At 39.4% G+C, this 23,180-nt stretch overlaps 1 protein-coding gene across 1 annotated transcript in view; it reads left to right on the top strand.

The window, feature by feature from the left end:
• Positions 1-23,180, top strand: part of LOC115220498 (mucin-5AC) — a 46,817-nt gene that overhangs the window by 11,179 nt on the left and 12,458 nt on the right. The window contains exons 2-3 of the mRNA XM_029790631.2: positions 11,081-11,154; positions 19,979-20,110. Coding sequence (XP_029646491.1) covers positions 11,081-11,154; positions 19,979-20,110 — 206 coding nt within the window. The remainder of the gene's footprint in view (positions 1-11,080; positions 11,155-19,978; positions 20,111-23,180) is intronic.

Genomic DNA, 23,180 nt, shown 5'->3' with positions numbered 1-23,180 from the left:
AGAGACTTAGGCGATCATATTAAATGTGGTACTTATCTTAGTCTGGTACTATTGGGTCATCCCATAAATAATGCTGTTTTTTTTATACTTCTTTTATTTTTCGGAATTGAGATAAAACAAAGTACTTTTTTAATCTAAAATATTTTCTCCTTCATTTTTCTACAATGCTCTTCCACATATCTGGTAAACTTGCAAGGTCCCTTTTCCAAAATTCCCTTGTCTGTGACAAAAATACTCCTCCAGTACTGTTCTGACCTCGTCTGCAGAATTCCTATTTTTTCCATCCAAATGATTTTGAAGACTGCAGAATAAATAATAATCAGATGAGGCAATGTCTGGCGAATATGGTAGATGGGGCATCATTTCCCATTCAAACTGCTCCAGTCTTTGGAATGTCATCCTCACTGTATGTGGCCAAGCATTATCCTGATTGAAGAACACCTTTCACCTTGAAACCAAAGATGGTCTTTTTCTTCTGGCACTGACTTACGAAAGTTCAAAGTGGACCAAACCTTTCATATTCAACCAAACAGATAACAACACCTTATGTGGGTGAAGACCATCTTTAGCCTGGGGTGCTGGTGTTTCTCCTGCCCTTGCCCACTGTCTTTGGTGATTGACATGTCTATAGAGGACCCATTTCTCATCACCAGTTGCTATTCAGTCCAAAAAAGGTTCATCCGTGAGACATGACAGCAAAGAAGAGTACACATTCACTCTCTGCACCTGATTAGACTCAGACAGTTTGTGAGGAACCCATTGACCTAATTTTCTGATTTTTCTGATGGCATGCAGGTGCCGATGAATGGCTGAACGACCAAATCTGAGTTTCCCTGCTAGTTTTCCTCAACAGTTATGATGGGATTTTGTTCCACCAGGGTTTGCATGCCGGGCGAAATGCTTAGCGGTATTTTGTCTGCCAATATGTTCTGAGTTCAAATTCTGCTGAGGTCGACTTTGCTTTTCATTCTTTTGGGTTTGCTAAATTAAGTACCAGTTGAACAATGGGGTTGATGTAATGGCTGCCTTTGTGGCAAAATTTGAAACCATTTATTCACATTGTTTTCAATTCATCCTGTGTTATCTCGCAGCTTCAAGCTTTTGATGATGTGATTATTTATTTTGAGAATGACAGTTGTAGGGTAGGTATGAGAGGCCAAATCTGGACTGTGTCTGAACATAAAGCAGGTAGAGGGCTGGATATGATTGGTTTAAATACCAAAGTTTTATTGAAGAAATATATTTCTGATAGCAGTGATGATAATACCCAATTAAACGCCTTACAGAATTTGATTCTGATCCTTAACATTTTGTGTTCAAATCATGTTGAAGTCGGTCTTGTCTTTTTTTATAATTCTAGAGTCAATAAAAGGGCAGTGAGCTGGTAGAATCATTACCATGCTGTTGGCAAAATGCTGAGTAGCATTTCTTCCAGTTCTTTGCATTGTGAGATCAAATACCACTGAGGTTGACTTTACATTTCATCCTTTCGGGGGTCAATAAAATAAAGTACCAGTTGAACCCGGGGCGGGGGATAGGGTCGATGTTATTGACTTAACCCCTTCCTCTCAACATTGCTGGCCTTGTGCCAACATTAGAAAGAATTTTAGTCAATGAATAAATTAAATAAATGTTCAAGTAACATACAATCAATTTAAAACTTTCCTTTAACAAGGAATAAAAAAATGTCTTAGTCATCATTTCAGAAATCAATATATCAGCATTGTTGTCATCATAATGTTCTTCTTTTTTTTTAGTTTTGTTGTAATGGGTTGGATAGGTTTGCTGTCTACAGACACATCACTTCATCATTCATTTTGACTTTTTGCCAAATCACCTTTGACAGTTTATCATTCTGTATCACTTCTCACATCATTATCCAATGTGTTTGTCTCTGTTTTTAGAAAGTAGGTTGTGAATTAATAGAAATTTGTCTACCTCCTATGGGTCTGGTGCAGAAAAACCAACATGGGTCCCTCATACCCCCTGAGGGTTGTTAGTATTTCAAAATGTGCCAGAAAGAGAGAAAAATTTATGGTTTATTAAAATCAATCTAGTAGATTAAAATGATCCAGTTAACTAATTCTTAACTACTAATTCTTCTAAATGTACCAAGACCTTTATCATTCTACACATTCTGTCTTTTACTTGTTTCATTCATTGGACTGTGGCCATGCTGGGGCCCCCACCTTGAAGGGTTAGTCGAATAAGTCACACCCACCACATATTTATTAATTCTGGTTCTTATTCTGTTAGTCTTTTGCTGGTCTGCTAAGTCACGAGGCTGTGAACAAACCAACAGCAATTGTCAAGCTGTGGTGGGGTATAAACACAACACACAAAAGACACACACAGAGATATGTGTGTGTATGTGTATGCGCGTGTGTGTGTGTGTAAATATATATATATATATATATATATATATATATATATATATATATCAGAAGCTCTACCTTCGAATGTCCTGTGAAGATGAATTTTATTTTCACAATTATTTTGTAGACAGTATTTGGCAATGGATGCAGAAATGGCCGTAAGGTTTGTTATGTCATGCTTTCTATTAAAAAATAAGCTATAAATGTGGTCCAATCGATGTGTCTGTTAATCTGAGGTTTTCTCCATTTTCTGATTATTTGTATTTGTTTCCTGATAAACTCTTGTTTATTCTGTTGTTACCTGCACTCTACGTGTATAGTGTGCCTGCACACCTATGCCTGATGAGGATACGGGTAATGGATACCAATAGTACATACAGATATCTTATCCCTTAGTTGGTTACTATAACTGCTAACTCAGTTTACACTATATGTGTGTATGTGTGTGTATGTATATATTATATAAAATCCATTCGGTCTGTCTGTGTGTGTGTGTGTCTTCTCGGATCTCGGGCATCCTCCATCCAATTGCACACTCAAATTTTATATGTAGATACCGATGGTGTCAGGGCGTGTATAAGTCTTGAAAAAATTACAAAAATCGATTCCAGGTGAGAATGCGATCGATAAAGCCGTGGGAACGTGCATTTGTACGTGTAAGCACTTCAGCTGATGCAATCGATACTACATGTACGCGAGAAAAATGCACGTGCAGTTTGCGCAAAAAAAGCCGGCTGGCTTGAAATGCCACAAAATGGGACAGTCGGACAAGTTGTTTTAAGAAAATTTGGTTTAAATGTTTGACAACTCAGCACCATCCATTGGACGTGGCGGTGTTTTACTTGTGTTTATATATATATATATATATATATACACATTGAGAGAAGGACGGGATGGACACTTCATTTTTGTGCTGGTACCGCATTATGTCGTACGCGACTGAGAGGATTTGCATCCCCAACGTAGAATTTTTGATGTAATACATGTCCTTGAAGTAGTAATTGTGCGCGGCTAAAGAAGGCCATAGACACACATTATGCATTGTTGTAAATCCGTCTAATAAAGGCCCGAAACATATGTACTGCTGAATCCTTGGCATCATGTTTTTATTTTGATTAATATATATATATATATATATAGATGCAGCAATGTCAAAGGAAGGCTAACTAGGAAGATGGTTTTTGTATGTGGCAGATGCTCAGGAACAATAAACACTGAAAATGCTCTGAGACCAACTTCCGTCACTTTCCAGGGAGAAAAACTAGAAATAGTTGATAGTTTCCGTTACCTAGGTGACCAAGTCAGCAGCGGGGGCGGGTGTGCTGAAAGTGTAACTGCTAGAGTAAGAATAGCTTGGGCAGAGTTCAGAGAGCTCTTACCTCTGCTGGTGACAAAAGGCCTCTCGCACAGAGTGAAAGGCAGACTGTATGATGCGTGTGTACGAACAGCCATGCTACATGGCAGTGAAACATGGGCCGTGACTGCTGAGGATATGCGTAAGCTCACTAGAAATGAAGCCAGTATGCTCCGATGGATGTGTAATGCCGGTACTCACACTCGGCAGAGTGTAAGTACCTTGAGAGAAAAGCTGGACCTAAGAAGCATCAGTTGTGGTGTGCAAGAGAGACGTTTGCGCTGGTATGGTCATGTGGCGAGAATGGATGAAGATAGTTGTGTGAAAAAGTGCCACACCCTAGCGGTTGAGGGAACCTGTGGAAGAGGCAGACCCAGGAAAACCTGGGACGAGGTGGTGAAGCACGACCTTCGAACTTTAGGTCTCACTGAGGAAATGACTAGAGACCGAGACCTCTGGAAGTGTGCTGTGCGCGAGAAGACCCGGCAGGACAAGTGAGTCCACAACCCGTGGCCTTCTACATGGGATGGAGCCAGCCTACGTATGCATACCTTCCCTTCTTGGGACACAAAACTCTACTTGTGAAGACGTGTTGAGGCAAGTGAGGATCAGAATCGAAATCGATCAATGGAAATTGCGGATGTGCTACCAGTGCGGTGGCATGTCGAAACTCTGCTTGTGAAGACCCATTGAGGCAAGTGAGGATCAGAATCGAAATCGATCAATGGAAATCGATCAATGGAAATTGCAGATGTGTTACCAGTGCCGGTGGCATGTAAGAGAACTTTCCGTTTCGCGACCGTTGCCAGCACCGCCCCGTTTCGTGTCCGTTGCCAGCCTCGCCTGGCCCTCGTGCCGGTGGCACATAAAAAGCACCATCCGTTCGTGGCCGTTTGCCAGCTCTGTCTGGCACCAGTGCGGGTGGCACGTAAAAAGCACCCACTACACTCACGGAGTGGTTGGCGTTAGGAAGGGCATCCAGCCGTAGAAACACTGCCAGATTTGACTGGGCCTGATGAAGCCTTCTGGCTTCACAGACCCCAGTAGAACCGTCCAACCCATGCTAGCATGGAAAATGGACGCTAATGATGATGATGATGATGATGAGAGAGGCATCTATGTTTACGTCTCCTTGTCATGATATGAGATAGTTATAAAGAATGCCACTGTCATTCTAGCAGTGTGCTTTGTTTCATGTCTTCTGTGTGGACATGTCCAGCCATAACAGAATATTAGCTTGCTTGAAGACAGTTGAGGATTGGTGACAGGAAGGGCATCCAGCTGCAGAGAATCTGCTTCAATGATTTCTGTCTGACCTATGCAAGCATGGAAACATAAACATTAAACTGCTGATGATGATGATGTGATGGAAGTTGACTCAGTAATGAATATGACCATTGCTTGTTTAATGAGTTGCACAGCGAAGGTAAATTTTTTTTAGCCTGACGAACTGCAGCCTTAACCACAGTGATCAGATAAACGTCTTTTTTCAGTTAAATGCATTATAGTTGGGTGAGAAAGTACATCATGCCGCCAGATATCAAAGCCTTTACAACTGAATCTCTACTATTGTTAAGAATTGAAGCTCTTACCACTGGCTTGCTAAACAATATCTTTATTATCAGCACTATTGATCAGAAACATACATAACGTTGCTTGCCTTTAGAAAGATATGATAAATTGTTGACACTGTAGCAGCTGTTAATACAATGACATGAAATAGGCTTCAGTTATTTAAAGCTGTGCCTTACTTAGAACTTTCTTCATTGTGAAACTTCTAAGCTAAAACAGATAAAATGCCACTTAAAGATCATTGCTGTTGTTTGACCCCTTAGGGTTAGGGTTAGGGTTGATCATGCAGATGTATGACCAAGATATATTTCAGCTGTGACCACCCTGTTTTTTTTCTTTCTGATATTAGGGTGTATTTTATCTGATGTGTGCTTTCCTGTTTTCAAGTTAGTAAAAGTGAGATTTGAGATTAGTGGATCAAATGATGGCATAGAAACTTCCTTTGAGGTATATTTATTTCCAACCAGATATCATGATGATGGTTAGTTAAATTAGGAGTTTCCAAAGTGGTTGATATAGACCCCTGAGGGTCACTGAGACTATTCAAGGGGTCGATAAATGCACATCTGCTTAATTACTATTATTTGGTTATTTGTTTTCTTGTACATGCCTGGGAGTCGATGAGGGGTCAAGGATTTCATGAAGCGGGTGGATGGTTTAAGAAGTTTGGGGACCCCTGAGTTAAATATTTTTTGTGGGTTTTATGTGAATTATCGTGCTTGCCTCAAACTGTATTTTGTATGGGTTGGATATGAACAAAACCAAGCCATTAAAATGACTGTCTTACGTATGAGCCAGTGAAGGAATCTGTACAACTTGTTCAGTCAGTCAGCCAAATATAGCAGCTAAGTTCCCTTCAAACTGACACTTTACTGTAGTAATAATGGAAGGATATACAGGATAATGTAGCCTGAAATGCATTGATGACAGAGTGACAGGTTAGATATGGCTAGAAGGTATTTCATTTTGATTCACTTGATGAAGGTCGACCTGGGGTTAAACAGCAACTTATTAAGAAAACAATTGCATTAAGAACAGACTAATAAGGAAGCCTCTACTTGGTCGTTCAGCCTGCTAGAAATAGCAGCCAAATCTTTCTTAACTTTCACCCTACGGTTTTAAAAATGGAATGGCATACCAGAAAGTGTAGCCCTTGGTATATACTTTGTGTGTAAAAAAAAAAAAAAAAAGGCAGGATGGTCATAGGTAGAATGTCTATGATCATGAGAAAAAAATGTCCTGGAGCTCAACAACAAGAACAGTTCTATTGTGTACTTTGCAGCATAGGAAAATAATAATGGGTCAAGTGATGGAAACATGTAATTTTGTGGTGATACAAATGGAAAGTTGGGAATTTGATCTTGCTATGATTAAAATACAGTCTGCATAGATCATTGTTGCCATAGAGGAGATTGCTTAAACTGATTAAGAAGCTAGGACTAAACATATGAGAAGGTCATTGGTTTCTTTTTTTTTTTTTTATTATTATTTTTTGCTTTTTGTTTATTGTTGAATAACCACAACCACCCCACTTGCCTCATTCATATCTTCTAGAATAGATCTTATGGCATGCTGGCAGATCAGATGTAATCAAATAAATTTGTTTGAGAAATGTCGTCTTTAATTAACCCTTTCGTTACCAACCCAGCTGAAACCAGCCTTGGCTCTGAGTACAAATGTCTTGTTTTCATAAGTTTTGAATTAAAATCTTCCACCAAACCTTAGCCACAATTTATGTTCCTAACACTATCTGAATGGTAACTAAGTTATTTTACTAAATTCTTTGTTATATTTAAAGTAATTGAAAGAAACACAGAGCATCTCAAAATAAATACAGTAACGAAAGGGTTAAGGTGACAGCTGGTTCAAGATTAGCTGTGTGGTAAGAAGTTTGCTTTCCAACCCCATGGTTCTGGGTTCAGTCACACTGTGTAGCACATTAGGCCTTCTACTATAGCCCCAGGCTGACAAAAGTGTTGGGCAAGTGTCTTCTGCTATAGCCTTGGGCTGACCAAAGCCTTGTGAGTGGATTTGGTAGACAAAATCTGAAAGAAGCCTGTTGTGTATATATATATGTGTGTGTGTGTATATATATATATATATATATATATGTATGTGTTTGCCCCCCCCCCCCACATCGCTTGACGACTGATGCTGGTGTGTTTATGTCCCCGTAACTTAGCGTTTCAGTGAAAGAGACCGATAGAATAAGTACAAGGCTTACAAAGAATAAGTCCTGGATTCGATTTTCTCAACTAAAGGTGGTACTCCAGCATGGCCGCAGTCAAAATGGCTGAAAGAAATAAAGGAATATATATATATATATGCACATACATAGATATATACATATATATGTCATCATCATCAACATCATCATTTTATATCTGCTTATCCATGCTGGCATGGATGGAACATTTTGAGAGAATTCAACTGGTCAGAACCACATCTTCCTCCAATGTTGCGTCCCATTTTTGGGCTTTGTTTCTACAGCTGCGTGTCCTTCCTAACACTGACAATTTTACAGAATGCAATGAGTACATTTTTCATGGTGCCAGCTGTAAAGTTTACCATGACATCAAGAAAAGTAAAGAGTCCTCGTGAGTCTGGTTTTGTTGCTGTTTGGATTGATTACCAAATACTAAGTCTGTACTGGATGCCTTTTTGTGTCTCCAGAACTGTTATGGTACAGTTGACCTTGGAAGAATTTGAACTCAGAGTTCAAAAGGGCTGTAGCTAAATACAGCCATGTATTGTCTGATGCTCTAACAATTCTGCATTTCACCATCTTTATCTTTTACTGGTTTCAGCCACTGCACTATGGCCATACTGCTGCACCACCTTGAAGGGTTTTGTCAAACACATTGATCCCAGAACTTGTTTTATTTTTTTTTTAAGCTTATTCTGGTTTTTAAACTTATTCAAATGGTTTCTTTTTCTCATATGTTTCAAATGGTAAGATCCAAGTGAGGTGTATAATGCTGGCTACTCTTCAGGCCAAGGATATCTTGATTAGATTAAAGGCTACATTGTCGCAAGAAGGTACATGTTGATGCAAAGTTATACATATTCATGATGGACTCTTTTCATTTGTTATCTACGCCATAGCCGTATTTCGTCTGTCGTTACGTTGTGAGTTCAAATTCCGCCGAGGTTGACTTTGCCTTTCATCCTTTCGGGGTCGATAATTAAAGTACCAGTTACGCACTGGGGGTCGATGTAATCGACTTAATCCCTTTGTCTGTCCTTGTTTGTCCCCTCTATGTTTAGCCCCTTGTGGGCAATAAAGAAATATATCTACCATATCCACCCAGAAGGCCTAGGGCTATAGTAGAAGACACTTGCCCAAGGTGCCATGCAGTGGGACTGAACCTTCAACCATGTGGCTGGGAAGCAAACTTCTTACCACACAGCCATACCTGCACCTATGTTTCAATTAATTAAAAAAATAACAAAGAATGAAGTAAAATAACCTTGTTATTATTAAGTTGATGCATGGAACAAAAATGATCAAGAAATTTTCATCGGAAATCCTAATTTAGATCACTCTAAAATAGGAAACTTGTATTTTCAAACCAGGGAAAATTTCAGTTGGGCTGGTATCTAAAGGGTTAAACAACAACTCCAGCAACCTGTCATTAATCTGAAATTATACTGTGAGTTTGTGTGTGTTCCAGTTTTGTCATTGATTGATTAATGTTTTATTAATGTGTTTAGAAACTTTTGCGTGTTTGTATAACCCCACCAATTTCATTGTCAAACTCAGGTGCACTAATTAACTCAAGACAGTAGTAAAGATTTGATGCCATTCACTAATTAGATGTTTGTTTACTAATCTTAGTCTTTTTCCAAGCTTGAAATTTGATTTTTCATGTTTCTGGAAGGAATTTGTGTCCCTTTACAAACACTCTAAGGAATACGAAAATGTATGGGTGAAGGCATGGCTGTGTGGTTAAGAAACCCACTTTGGCACCTTGAGTAAATGTCTAATGTCTTTCCTATAGCCTCAGGCTTACCAAAGCCTTGAGAATGGATTTGGTAGACAGAAACTGAAAGAAGCCTGTCATATGTATGTGTGTATATGTGTCTGTGTGTTTGTGTTTCTGTGTCTGTGTGTTTGTGTATATCCATGACATCATGTGATGATTGCAAAGGAGCATCAACATCAAACAAATAATGTTCATTTCCAGTCTTCCATGTCTGTTCATGAGGAAATATTGCTTGGAAATTGGTAAGGGTTGGCAACAAGAAGGGCCTCTGGCCATAGAAAATCTCAATAAATTTTGTCTGACCCATGCAAGCATTGAAAAGTGGACGTTAAATGACGATGATATTTCATTCAGGTTTTCAAATGGAATTCATAACTGTAACTAAATAACATATGAATAGCTTTTGGTTATATCTCTCTTAAGGATGTGGGCATGACTAGGTAGTTAAAAAGTTCACTTCACAACTATGTGGTTCTAGTTTCAATCCCATTGAATTTCTCCTGAAGAAAATTCTAACTGGGCCCCACCTGCAAGGTCATGCGCTGTTTATCTTGATATGAGACCACCTTGTCGTGCACATATGGTTGTAATGCTTGTGCTTGGTTTATACTTATCAGATGGCTAGTCATGATGGGTATACTGGGCTTCGTATAATTGTACTCCAGGGTCACTTTGATGGCATGTGCTGCTCTCTCACTCAATAATAATAACGATGCTTTCTAATTTTGGCACTGGGCCAGCAGTTTGTGAGGGGAAGGAGAAGTCAATTACATTGATCCGAGTATTTGACTGGTACTTGTTTTATCAACCCCAAAAGGAGGAAAGTCAACCTTGGCGGGATTTGACCTCAGAACATAAAGATAGATGAAAAGCTGCTAACCACCAGCTCACAACCTTTAATAATAATAATAATAATGATTTCATTTATTTACCACAAGGGCGAAGGATGAGAGGACAATAATAATAATAATACTAATAATAATAATAATAATCATCATCATCATCATCGTTTAGTGTCCGCTTTCCATGCTAGCATGGGTTGGACGGTTCAACTGGGGTCTGGGAAGCCAGAAGGCTGCACCAGGCCCAGTCTGATTTGGCAATGTTTCTACGGCTGGATGCCCTTCCTAACGCCAACCACTCCATGAGTGTAGTGGGTGCTTTTTATGTGCCACTGGCACAGGTGCTAGACGAGGCTGGCAAACGGCCACGATCGGATGGTGCTTTTTGTGTGCCACTGGCACGAGGCCAGTCGGGGCGGCGCTGGCAACGGCCACGTTCGGATGGTTCTCTTACATACCACCGGCACTGGTATCACAGCTGCAATTTCCATTGATGTTGATCGATTTCGATTTTTATTTTTTATGATGATGATAATAATAATAATAATAATAATTAATAATAATCCTTTCTATTGTAGGCACAAGGCCTGAAATTTGCAGGGAAGGGACAAGTTGATTATATTCATTTCAATACATGGCTAATATTTAAAATCCCCATTTTCACATTCAGCTCTAACTACAATGACTTTTCTTTTGGTGGTTGTTGTTAATTTTTATATTTGCATAGATCTTTTTTTTACTGTTGACTGTTTGCTATGGTTATTGTTAATCAATCAGCTTTGAACGAGCTGTGCACCTTGTTTAGAGACACGTCACAATGTCTGTCGTGGAGCCTGAATTAATGACCATGCGGTCAGGAGATCAATACCTCGACCACACTCACGTTGTGTGTGTGTGTCATCTTTACTTGATGAAAAAATGTCTAAATGTTTATTTTCTTTCTATTTGCAGCTGTGAAGCGTCTAATGAAAGAGGCACAAGAACTGAAAGATCCAACTGAGTTATTCTATGCCCAACCATTAGAAGTAAGGAGCTTACTTTACTCTTTGAAATATAGCTGTGTGGTTAAGCAGTTTGCTTCTCAATCACATTTTTGGAGTTCAGCCACCCTGCATGGTGTCTTGGACAAATATATGAAGGGGGTACTGAAAAGTTCCTGGCTTTGGGTAAAAAAAAAATACAAGAGGATGAGTTAATTATGATTTTATTCACCAAATTCCCCTCTCAGATTCACACACATATTGCAGGGGTCCTTCAGTTTTTCTATACCCTGTAAAAGAACTCCAGAGGGTTGGGCTTCCAACCAACCCTTTCACGATACCTTTAAAGCCAGGAACTTTTCAGCACCTCCTTGTATAGCTACAGGTCAATCAAAGCATTGTAAATGTATTTCGTAGATGGAAACTGAAAGAAGCCTGTTGTAAATATATGTGTGTGTGTGTGGAGAATTATACATCATCTCTGTTTTTTTTTATTGTTACTGTCTTTTATACAATATATTCTCCTTAAACCTCCGTCTGGTATATGTTTCTGCTGTATGGATATTTTGTTATGTGGTGGTTATTTGCATCCTGTTAGTTCAGCTGCATTAAGATTCATCCTGGTTAAATGTTTCACAGTAAGATACAGTAATAATAATTTAAAAAAAATATGTAGAAGTATATTTCTCCATCATCGTCATCATCATCATCATTTAGCGTCCGCTTTCCATGCTAGCATGGGTTGGACGGTTCAACTGGGGTCTGGGAAGCCAGAAGACTGCACCAGGCCCAGTCTGATCTGGCAATGTTTCTAGATCAGACTGGGCCTGGTGCAGCCTTCTGGCTTCCCAGACCCCAGTTGAACCGTAATGTCCGTGCTGTACACTTGGCCAACTGTTTATAATCCAACGGGTGAAATACCATGAGATTGTTTACTGTAAGTAATCCCCAGTTATCCCATATCATTTGATGTGGTTAGCCAAAACCTGAATCATGCTTGAGTGTTACGGTCATACCTGTGCTGTCAATCATTTCTAGCCTTCCATGAAAACGTGTCTGGTCATGTGAAAATGTTACCTTGCTTGGTGCCAAGTGAGGGCTAGTGACAGGAAGGGCATCTGGCCACAGAAAATCTGCTTCAACAAATGCCATATGACCCATGCAAATGTGGAAAAGTGGACATTAAATCAGTGGTGATGATGGTGATATACTCTCTGTCTGTCTGTCTGTCTCTCTCTCACACACACACATCAGATTTCCTTGTGTTAAAAAATGCCTGACCTTGAAGAAACCCTACGAACTTTGGACTTGAAAATTTTGGAAAGAAGATAAACATAAAACAAGGGTCCTGGCATACTATTTAGGAACTATAGATCAATGTTTTGGTCAGCAGAAAATAAATTGCTGAAAATCTGACCTTTTATGACAGCAATTTCACATACATTCATATCTCTGCCTCTCTCTTTTTCTCTCGTCTCTTTTTCTTCTCTCTCTCTCTCTCTCTCTCTCACCTTTTCTTTCTCTCAAATGATTTATCTCTCTACTTATCTGTCCTTTGGCATCTGTTCACACTTTACATGCGACAGCTTTGCTTCTCAGTCTGTGTGCAGGCGCAGACGTAGCTGTGTGGTAAGAAGCTTGCTTCCCAACCATATGGTTCTGCGTTCAGTCCTACTGTGTGACACGATGGGCAAGTATCTTCTACTATGGCCTTGTGCTGACCAAAGCCTTGTGAGTTGATTTGGTTGACGGAAACTGAATAAAGCTCATCGCACGTACACACACTCACTCACACACACACACACATGTATGTGTGTGTGTGTGTGTGTCTTTGTGTTTGTCACCCACCACCATTTGATGACTGGTGTTTGTGTGTTTATGTCCCCATAACTTAGCAGTTCAGCAAAACAGCCTGACAGAATAAAATATCAAGCTTAAAAAAAAAGCTAAGTCCTGGGGTAAATTCATTCAACTGAAAATTGAAGGTGGTGCTCCAGCATGGCCACAGTCTAATGACTGAAACAGCTAAAAGATGTGTAGACTAGTTCTTCTGCCTGTTCAACTGCTGTGTTGACCAACTAACCTGACTGGCATGGTAACTCAGCCAGGAAGGAGAGCTACTGGTCACCAGTGTTTAGACCATTCTTTGTAGGTTCTTTGTTAATATGGGGTGAATAGTAAAATTGGTAAAGGGTAAAGACCCCCTTCAGTCATGACTGACCATATGATTACACCTACAAAGTTCCCCTCTGAGGCACAAGTCTGGGCAAGGTTGTCTGTGGGAAGACCAGCAGTCGCCCATGCATACCAGCTTCCCCTTTTCGTGTCACCAATGTTATCCAAGGGAAAGGCAAAGGGGCCGATACAGCTTGGCACCAGTGATGTTGCAACTCAGTTTCTATAGCTAAGTGAACTGGAGCAACGTGAAATATGGTGTATTGCTTAAAAACAGTACACAGCCCGGTCCGGCAATTGAACTCACTACCTCATGATTGTGAGCCTGACACTCTAACCACTGAGCCATGTGTGAATAGGAGAAACAGGAGATACTGAAAAAGTACTGCAGAAGCAGATAATATCAGTTCTAATTTTTTTGGTAGATAATTAATATTGTTATTGGAATGACCATGATATTTAATTAGTTAGTCAAAGGGTTAAAATTGTTCCAGCAGTGACTGTCCCTTCATTTTTTTTTTCATTATGGCTGACTCATGAGACAGTGCACATGACTTTTTTTTTTAAAATCAGAGCCTTCTGGTTTGCTGTGAAGAAAGAAGGATGTTATTCTCAGACCTGGCTTGAGTTCTTGCAACAGAGTGGACTCTTCCAAAGGCACCTATGGGCCAGGCAGCTCCATAAATTTGAATGATAAAGTCTGTTTCCTAAGATATTTAAGATAGGAGAGTGTGAATTGTGAGAGATGTGACTTCTATTTCTAGCAGCTGCATCACCCAGTCAGCTGGAGGCTCCATCTCACTGGTTTACTCCACTTGTTATGTTTATGAGCCTGATTCTCCCCCCCCCCCGCCTCTTTTCCTCAACTTTGAGTGAACCAGGGATGGAAGTTAGTGTAGCAGGACTGGATGGACCATCAGCCTGTGAGTAAACAGGACAGCATACAGCCATAATTACTTAGAACAATAAATTATTTTGGTTGACACACACACACACTCTCTCTCTCTCTCTCACTCTCTCTCTCTCTCTCACTCGCTCTCTCTCAATATGTAGATAACCAGTTCTGTATCTATGTCCTTTTGCTAGACTGGTGATGTGTCTTCTTCAACGAACACACGTTGTCTTCAACAGAAGATTCTACCATCGTTGTCGTCATCGTCATCATCATCATATGTATGTGTTCGTGTGTATGTATGTACATATGTATGTATAACTACCAAAATGCTGTTTTAGCTAGCGTATAGGTGCTAGCCTCTTATTCTTTTTGCATATATATGTATACATACACACATGCACACACACACACACACACACACACACAGACATATTAATACATATTAATACATGCGTACATATATACATATTTATATAAAATTAATTAATTAAGGGTAGAAATCAATATTTATCAATTAAAACCAGTGGTCTAGCATATTAAAAAAAGAATCCGAAGATTAAATATGTATATATACCAATTAAGGACTGAACACGAAAAGTGGACAGTCAACATGCTAGATATAGACGTCAAATCGCCATTTTCCACAAAAGATTATGTTCTCAAATGATTTGAGAACATAATCTTTTGTGGAAAATGGCGATTTGACGTCTATATCTAGCATGTTGACTGTCCACTTTTCGTGTTCAGTCCTTAATTGGTATATATACATATTTATATATGTGTTATGAGTGGCACAGAATAAATAAATGTATTGATTCCCGTCTGTCTTTCTCTCGTAAATACACAAGCACATAATATCTGAATATATCCAGAGCTCTGGTCAAATACAAACGCTTGACTGTCAGTGAGCGTGAATGGATCTCCATTATTTTTGGCAATGGGGTGGGGGGTTAATTGTTTGATGTATGCAACTACTTGCTCATTGATTTAGTATATAAGCAACCTATTTCTTTATTACCCACAAGGGGCTAAACACAGAGGGGACAAACAAGGACAGACATAGGTATTAAGTTGATTACATCGACCCCAGTGCGTAACTGGTACTTATTTAATCGACCCCGAAAGGATGAAAGGCAAAGTTGACCTCGGCGGAATTTGAACTCAGAGCGCAACGGCAGACGAAATACGGCTATGCATTTCGCCCGGCGTGCTAACGGTTCTGCCAGCTCGCCACCTTAGTATAAAAGCAACCGAGTATTCCACATTCATGTGTACCCTTAATGTAACCAACCCCCTTGCAGAATCACTATAGCAATATGTGTGTGTGTGTGTGTGTGTGTATGTGTGTGGTTAAGGATGGGATAAATGTTCATAGCTAGAGATATGTGTAGGCGAGAAGCTAAGCTTGTGTCGTGTGTTTGCATTGTATACGAGTGTGTGAGTGTATGGTTGACAGCTTGCATGAAGACTGGCTTTAGCGTAATGTGTATTGTCTGTATAGTTATGCTGTGTGTGTGTGTGTGCATGTGTATCAGTTAAGCTACATAGCTCTGATAGTTCAATAGTGATACATACTTCTATAGCGTGCTGTGTTCTATCAGGTAATCATTTAGGTTTAGGCTATACAAGCTCATCTGACAATCGTATTATCAAAGGTATGGAACTTAGAGCAGCTGACATTTAAAGCCTTTTTATATTAAATGATATTTATCTTTCATTGGATGGAGTAGCTTTTCTGTTAGTCCCATTAATAATGGAATATATATATATACAAGATAATTTGTGGTAAATCATTTTACCTTTGCCCATATAATACAGTAAATGAATTGATTTCATCGCAATCCTTAACATTTATGTATTAACTTTGTTGGGTACTTCACTAGCAGTATATCGGATATATCTATCCCTATCTCAATTTGTATATATATATATATATATATATATATGTGTGTATATATATATATATATAATGTATGTATGTCAAGATTTCTAGCCAATAAAGAACCAGTTTTTAACCTAGATCCAAGACTCCTTCACTGGAATTTCAATGTCAACAACAGGTTATTTTTGTTTGTATGTATGTATATGTGCAGATTTGTATGTTTTATTTTATGTATGTATTCTCATGCATATAGTTGCATATCTAGATATGCTCATATATATTTAGATGCTAAACTTCTGGAAAGTTTTACAGATTTTTACAGTTCTAGTGATGGATTGGATCTGTTATCTTCGAATTAGCTTTCTCCTTTCTGGTTTTGAGAAGCCAAATTTCTCAAGATAAGTATTTAGGCAGTGTGTTACATATCCCTGGACCCCAATAATTACAGATATAAATCTGAACTTGTAATCTGGATAGAGTAACTGCAGATTTCTCAATAGTTCAGTATAGCTATTCTCTTTTTCACTGATCTTCAGCTTTATGTTAACATCTGCTGGGCAGCTAATTTTCACAATTCATCATCGTCACAGTTTCTCTTCTCTATTCCAAATCATTACATGAGGTTTGTTGTGCTTACATTTTATTGAGGTTTTCATTGGGACATTCCACCGGTACTCCTTTTTATTTCTTTTGTCCCTGGGGTTATCTTTCTGGTGGATTTCACTATAGAGTGTTCTAGCTACAACATCATGTCTCATCGGTAAATAATACCGTGATCGCATTTTCAGATAACTGCTTATGATGTGGGTGATATCTTCAGTGTGAACTCCACAAAGTCTGCATTGGTTGTCACATTTTACTGCTTTTCCTGTATCTTAGTCCCTTTTGTGCATCAGGTACTTTTTTGATATTTCCAGTTCCTGGATTGCAAACGTATACCCTTCAAAGTGGGAGGTTGTAATCCGGTTCACCAAGCTTGCTTGGTGAGGAGGGTGTTTATTGGACACCCTGTGGGATGAAAAACAAAACCCATCAGAGGGCGGAGGAACTCTTGAGAGTCAACGGCCATCCAATAAAAGTGGAATTTTTTTTTTTCTTCTTATGGCTTAAGGCTGTATCATGTGCGGGGACATAGAAATAATTGGACTGAATACCCGATTGCGCAGTTAAACCATTGGGAGTGAAGGACTCCTAGCCTTTGTTAGGGCATCCTTCTAGGAGAAGGTAACACAGGTAACTGGGATAACTCCGACATAAAACCTGCGGCTCAGTGGTTACCGATGATGTTGACTTGTTCTTCTTTTTGGATTATGGCTGCTGTTGCTTAGTGAGTGGGATTGATTCAATGCACAGCCTTTTCTCACTTTAAAAAAAAGTCTTCTTGCACAGGCATTGCATGATAACATTGTTCATGATTGTTGATGGTGCTGTGAGTCTCAACTGAATGACTGGCTGTAGCCTTAAAAAGCAAATAAAAGTCACATTCGATCACAGCACCAGTAACAGTTGAGCTTCGTGCAATGGCCATACTCGATAATGAGGGGGCAGCCATCATGTATGTATGTATGTATGTGTGTGTGTGCGTGCGCGCATGTATAAGTATACATTTGTATGTATATCACTATATATGTACATTATATAAATATATATATATATATGCACACACACATACATACATACGTACGTACATATGTACATTAATTAATTAATTAATTATGTGTATATCTGTACCTTATCTTTCACTAGTTTCAGTAATGAGACTGTAGCCATGCTGGGGCATCTCTTTGAAGGGTTTACTTAGACAAAGCCTCCCCCACTAGTGCTTATTAAGTTGGTACTTATTCTGTTGGTCTTGTTTGCCAAACCACTTTGTTCCAGGGATGTAAACAAACTGACACTGCTTGTCATCACCATCATTGTTTTTGTGTCCACTTTTCCTGACGGAATTCACTGGGGCAAATTTTCTACAGCTAGATGCTCTCCCTGCTGCCAACTCTCGCTTGTTTCTAAGCAAAGTAGTATTTCCCCATGGGTAAGGCAGTGAACTGGCAGAAACATTAACATGCCGGGCAAAATGCTTAGCAGTATTTCGTCCATCTTTATGCTCTGAGTTCAAATTCCAAGGTCAACTTTGCCTTTCATCCTTTCGGGGGTCTATAAATTAAGTACCAGTTGTGTACTGTGGTCAATCTAATCGATTGGCCCCTTTCCTCCAAAATTTCAGGCCTTATGCCTAGAGTAGAAAAGAATATTTCCTCATGGGTGGTCATATTTACCCAGAAAATTGTAATTGGGAGCCATCGCTTGAATGAGGGTAACACTTTCTTACAATTATTGTGTGCTGTTAAGTCAAGGTCATTCACACACATGCACAAAATTCATGCTATACGTTAATTAATAAACAAAATCAGCTGATCCAGATGACAGTTCTGAGAGTCAAAGCGAAAGATCACCCCAAGGGAATACCATTACAAAATATTTTTCAAGTGCATTCAACGTATCTCAGCTCCAAAGATTTGGCTGCTATTTCTAGCACGACCTGCTACCACGTAATAGCTTTTGCGATAAAATACCCGAAGTACCTGTTTCATGGTAGCAGGGCATGCAAGAAATAGCAGCCAAAGGTGAAAGGAGCCATTTATGCATGATTTCGATGTCACGTTGAAAGCATGCGAAATATCCTGCAAAAGAATGTCTTATATATGTGTGTGTGTGTGGTGTGTGTGTGTGTGTGTGTAGATATCCCTCTCTCTCTCTTTCAGAGAGGCACTGAGCAGCTATACGCACACATACACACACGGCAGTAACTTCCACCTACCGAATTCAATCACAAAGCTCCGGTCGGCTCGGGGCTATAATGGAAGACAACTACCCAAAGTGCCACGCAGTGGGACTGAACCCGAAACCATGTAGCTAGGAAGCAAGCTCCCTAACCACACAGCCATGCCCGATATATATATATATAAAATATGGTCTTCTTCCAGTTTGCTTTGACCCAATCCACCCACAAGGCTTTGGTTGACCTGGGGCTATTGCTGATGACACTTGTCCAAGGTGCCACTCAGTGGAGCAGGACTGAACCTGAACACGTGGCTGGGAAGCAAACTTCTTAACCACATAGCCATAAATATTTCTATGTTTATCTATATATATAAAACTGTAGTTGTGTGAGTGTCTGTCCCCTTCGATTTAGATTCCTAACTACTCCCACATTTTGCGGTGCAGTTTAACCAAATTCGGGTATCTTATAGTCGTGATTCATATCGAGCCCTTCTGGGTATTAGCGCGCGTCTACGATGAGTCTACGATTTAAAAAAAAATTTACCATAATTTTTTTCCATTTTAATGCATTTTTCGCTATTATATAAGGGAAGTAACTCTCTAAAAATGTTTACGATGAGTCAACGATTTAAAAAAAAAAATTACCATCATTTTTTTTCCATTTTTAATGCATTTTTTTGCTATTTTTTTGCTATAACTCTCTAAAAATGCTTATGTAGTTATTTCCCTTACAAACCCGAGCAACGCCGGGCGATTCTGCTAGTATATATATAAAATATGGTCTTCTTCCAGTTTGCTTTGACCCAATCCACCCACAAGGCTTTGGTTGACCTGGGGCTATTGCTGATGACACTTGTCCAAGGTGCCACTCAGTGGAGCAGGACTGAACCTGAACACATGGTCGGGAAGCAAACTTCTTAACCACATAGCCATAAATATTTCTATGTTTATTATGTCATAAAAATTCTTCCCTAGAATCCTATGAATATTATATTGCTTTTAAATAAAACCATGCAAATTCTACATAATTGAAATATGTCATTTTTGTGTTTTTTCTCTTTTTCTGTTTGATTTGGAAAAGTCATTAATTTAATGGTGAGAAATAAAATTTATGTATTATTTGCCTCTTTCTTTAGGATAACTTATTTGAGTGGCATTTCACAATTCGCGGTCCAATCGATACGGATTTTGATGGTGGAATTTTCCATGGCCGTATTGTTCTTCCACCAGATTACCCCATGAAACCTCCCAGTATTATTATTTTGACTGTAAGTTAATTATGCTTTTTTCTTTCTTAATTTCTCATTTTTTAATAAGGATACTTGAAAGTATCCTGTGACTGGCCCCCATGCCAGTGGCATGTAAAAAAACCCTGTCTGAACGTGATATCTCAAGGACTGCTGGATGGATTCAGATGAAACTTTCAGGGATGTTTGAAGCAGATCCTATGTGGACAGCTACAAAACTCCACACAACTCAAGACTGTTTCCAAGAACTAAAACAAGCATATTTTGTCAGCTTTTTACTGAGTCATTTGAAAAGCTAATATATTTCATGTACATTTAACCCTTTAGCATTTAAACCGGCCGTATCCGGCCAAAAGTATTCTGCCTGTTTTATGTTCAAACTGGCCAGATCTGGTCTCTCACACCAACCCTACAATATCGTTTTAAAAATTAACAGCTACCTCATCAAAATCTCATAGCTCCAAGATAATGCCTGATTAGTTCAAGGTAATGTGGATAAAAAAGGATTAATTTTGGCAGAATAATGCGAACACTAAAGGGTTAAGGCGGAAAGATTAGCACGCTGGGCGAAATGCTTAGCGGTATGTTGTCTGTCTTTATGTTCTGAGTTCAAATTCCGCTGAGGCCGACTTTGCCTTTCATCCTTTCAGGGTCAATAAATTAAGTACCAGTTGCGTACTGGGGTTGATCTAATCGAATGGCCCCCTCCCTTCAAATTTCGAGCCTTGTGCTTAGACCAGAAAAGAATATATTTGATGTGTAACTCCCACTGTAAAGTGCCAGAGGTGGAATTTGAACTCGGGACCTGAACACAGACCAAATGCTGCTAAGCATTTCATTTAGTGTGTTAATGGTTCTGCCATCTCATAATCTAAAAATATATATGTATAATAATAATAATAATAATAACAAGAGCACTCTAGAGCGTAAATCTTCACCAAGGCAACGTATTCTTAATGATTAGCCAGAGACGATTTTTAAAAATCTGAAATAAACTTGACTGCTCTCACAAACGAGAATATTAAAAATGAACCTGATCACTCTCAAAAATTAAGTAAAAAAAATAAACAGGAAAAACAATCCAGAATCCTTGTCCGGTACCAGATCGATCCCAAGATCTAATCAGTTTGTGCCAGTCATGAGGCCAAACATCCCTGAAAGGTTCATCTGAATCCATCCAGCAGTTCTTGAGATATCTTGTCCACGGACAAACAAACAAACAAACACAACTGAAAACAATACCTCTGCCTTTGCTAAGGTGGAGGTAATAATAATGGTTTCTAATTTAGGTGCAAGGCCAGCAGTTTTGAGCATTTTTATGTGGGACTGGCACAAGACTCTTGCAGGCCAATCCCCTTCACCAGGGGTAGTGGCTTAAACACTTCTCCTGTGGAGTACAGGGTCAAGATAATATGAAATTATTTCATCATCATCATCATCATCATCGTTTAATGACTGTTGTCCATGCTGGCATGGGTTGGATGGTTTGACCAGGGCTGGTAAGCTGAGGGGCTGCACCAGACTGGAGTCTGATTTGGCATGATTTCTATACCTGGATGCCCTTCCTAATGCCAGCCACTCTGAGAGTGTAATAGGTACTTTTATGTGCCACCGGCATGGGTGCCAGTTGTATGACACCAGTAACAGTCACAATTATGATTTTACTTGACTTGATGCATCTTCTTCTCAAGCATGGCATATTGCCAAGGGTCTTGGTCATTTGTCTTTGCCTCATGTGAGGCCCAACACTCAAATGGTGCTTTTTATGTGCCACTGGCATGGGAGGCAGTTATGTGACACCAGCATTGGCTACATTGCCTTTGTGAGGCCCAATGCTTGAATGGTGCTTCTTACATGTCACTAGCACAGGTGCAATGTGACACTGGCATTGACCTTGACTGTGATGATTTCATTTGGCTTGATGGGTCTTCTCAAGCACAGCAAATCATCAACAGTCTTCGTCAAGAGTCATTGCCTCCTTGAGGCCCAACGTTCGAAGATCATGCTTCACCATTTTGTTCCATGTCTTCCTGGGTCTACCTCTACTACAGGTTCCCTCTGCAATTAGAGATTGGCACTTCTTTATACAGCTGTCATCATCCATATGCATCACATGACCATACCAATGCATTCTTCTCTCTTGCACACCCCACCTGATGCCTCTTATGCCCAACTTTTCTTTCAAGCGCTCACATTCTGTTGAACATGCACACTGATATTGCACATCTAGCAAAGCATACTAACTTCATTTCTTTCAAGCCTACGTATATCCTCACTGATCACAGCCCATGTTTCACTGCTGTGTAGCATAGCTGTTCACACACAGGCATCATACAGTCTGCCTTTCACTCTGAGGGAGAGGTCCTTTGTTGCCAACAAAGGTAGAAGCTCTCTGAACTTTGCCCAGTCTATTCTTATTCTCGCAGCTACATTCTTGGAGCATCCGCCTCCGCTACTCATTGGGTCACCTAAATAACTGAAGCTATCAACCACTTCTAGCTTTCATAGTTATTCATAACAAAATAAGTAAAAAGAAGTAGATCTATTGTATGTATGTGTGTAATTTGTGCTTGATATGATTCGAAATTACAACTCGCGGTTCAAACCTTTTGTTGAATATGACATTAGCACATTAAGAGGGTGAGAAACTATCTCACTGAGCAGAGTGATATCACTTCATGTGCATTGCTGGGTAGCTGTGGTCTGAGGGTGGATTTGACAGATCTTATAATCATTAGCTAAAATTTTTAGAACTTTCTGTCTAGCTGTTTAGCAGGAAAACAAACACTTCATTTGGAGTTTGCCACATCAACTTTAAGCCATCTGGTGCTGATTCGTCAAGCTATATTTTTAATGCCTTTTATGGTGACACATTGCCTTTTATGGTAGTATGCTATGTTGTGATCCTGCACTGGGAAAATCTGAGAATGATGGTTCAAAACCCAGCAGGAACTTTGCTTCAGGAGAAGAAATGCCATCATGTCATTCAAGCATAGAACTACCAATTAAAAAAAAAACAAATAAAAAATCAGTCCTCATTTGTATAGATACACAGTTATGCTGTGTCATTCTCTCTCTCTCTCTCTCTCTC

This window comes from Octopus sinensis, linkage group LG16, assembly GCF_006345805.1.
Source record: "Octopus sinensis linkage group LG16, ASM634580v1, whole genome shotgun sequence".
Classification (NCBI taxonomy): domain Eukaryota; kingdom Metazoa; phylum Mollusca; class Cephalopoda; order Octopoda; family Octopodidae; genus Octopus; species Octopus sinensis.
This window is presented reverse-complemented; position numbering and strand designations above follow the sequence as displayed.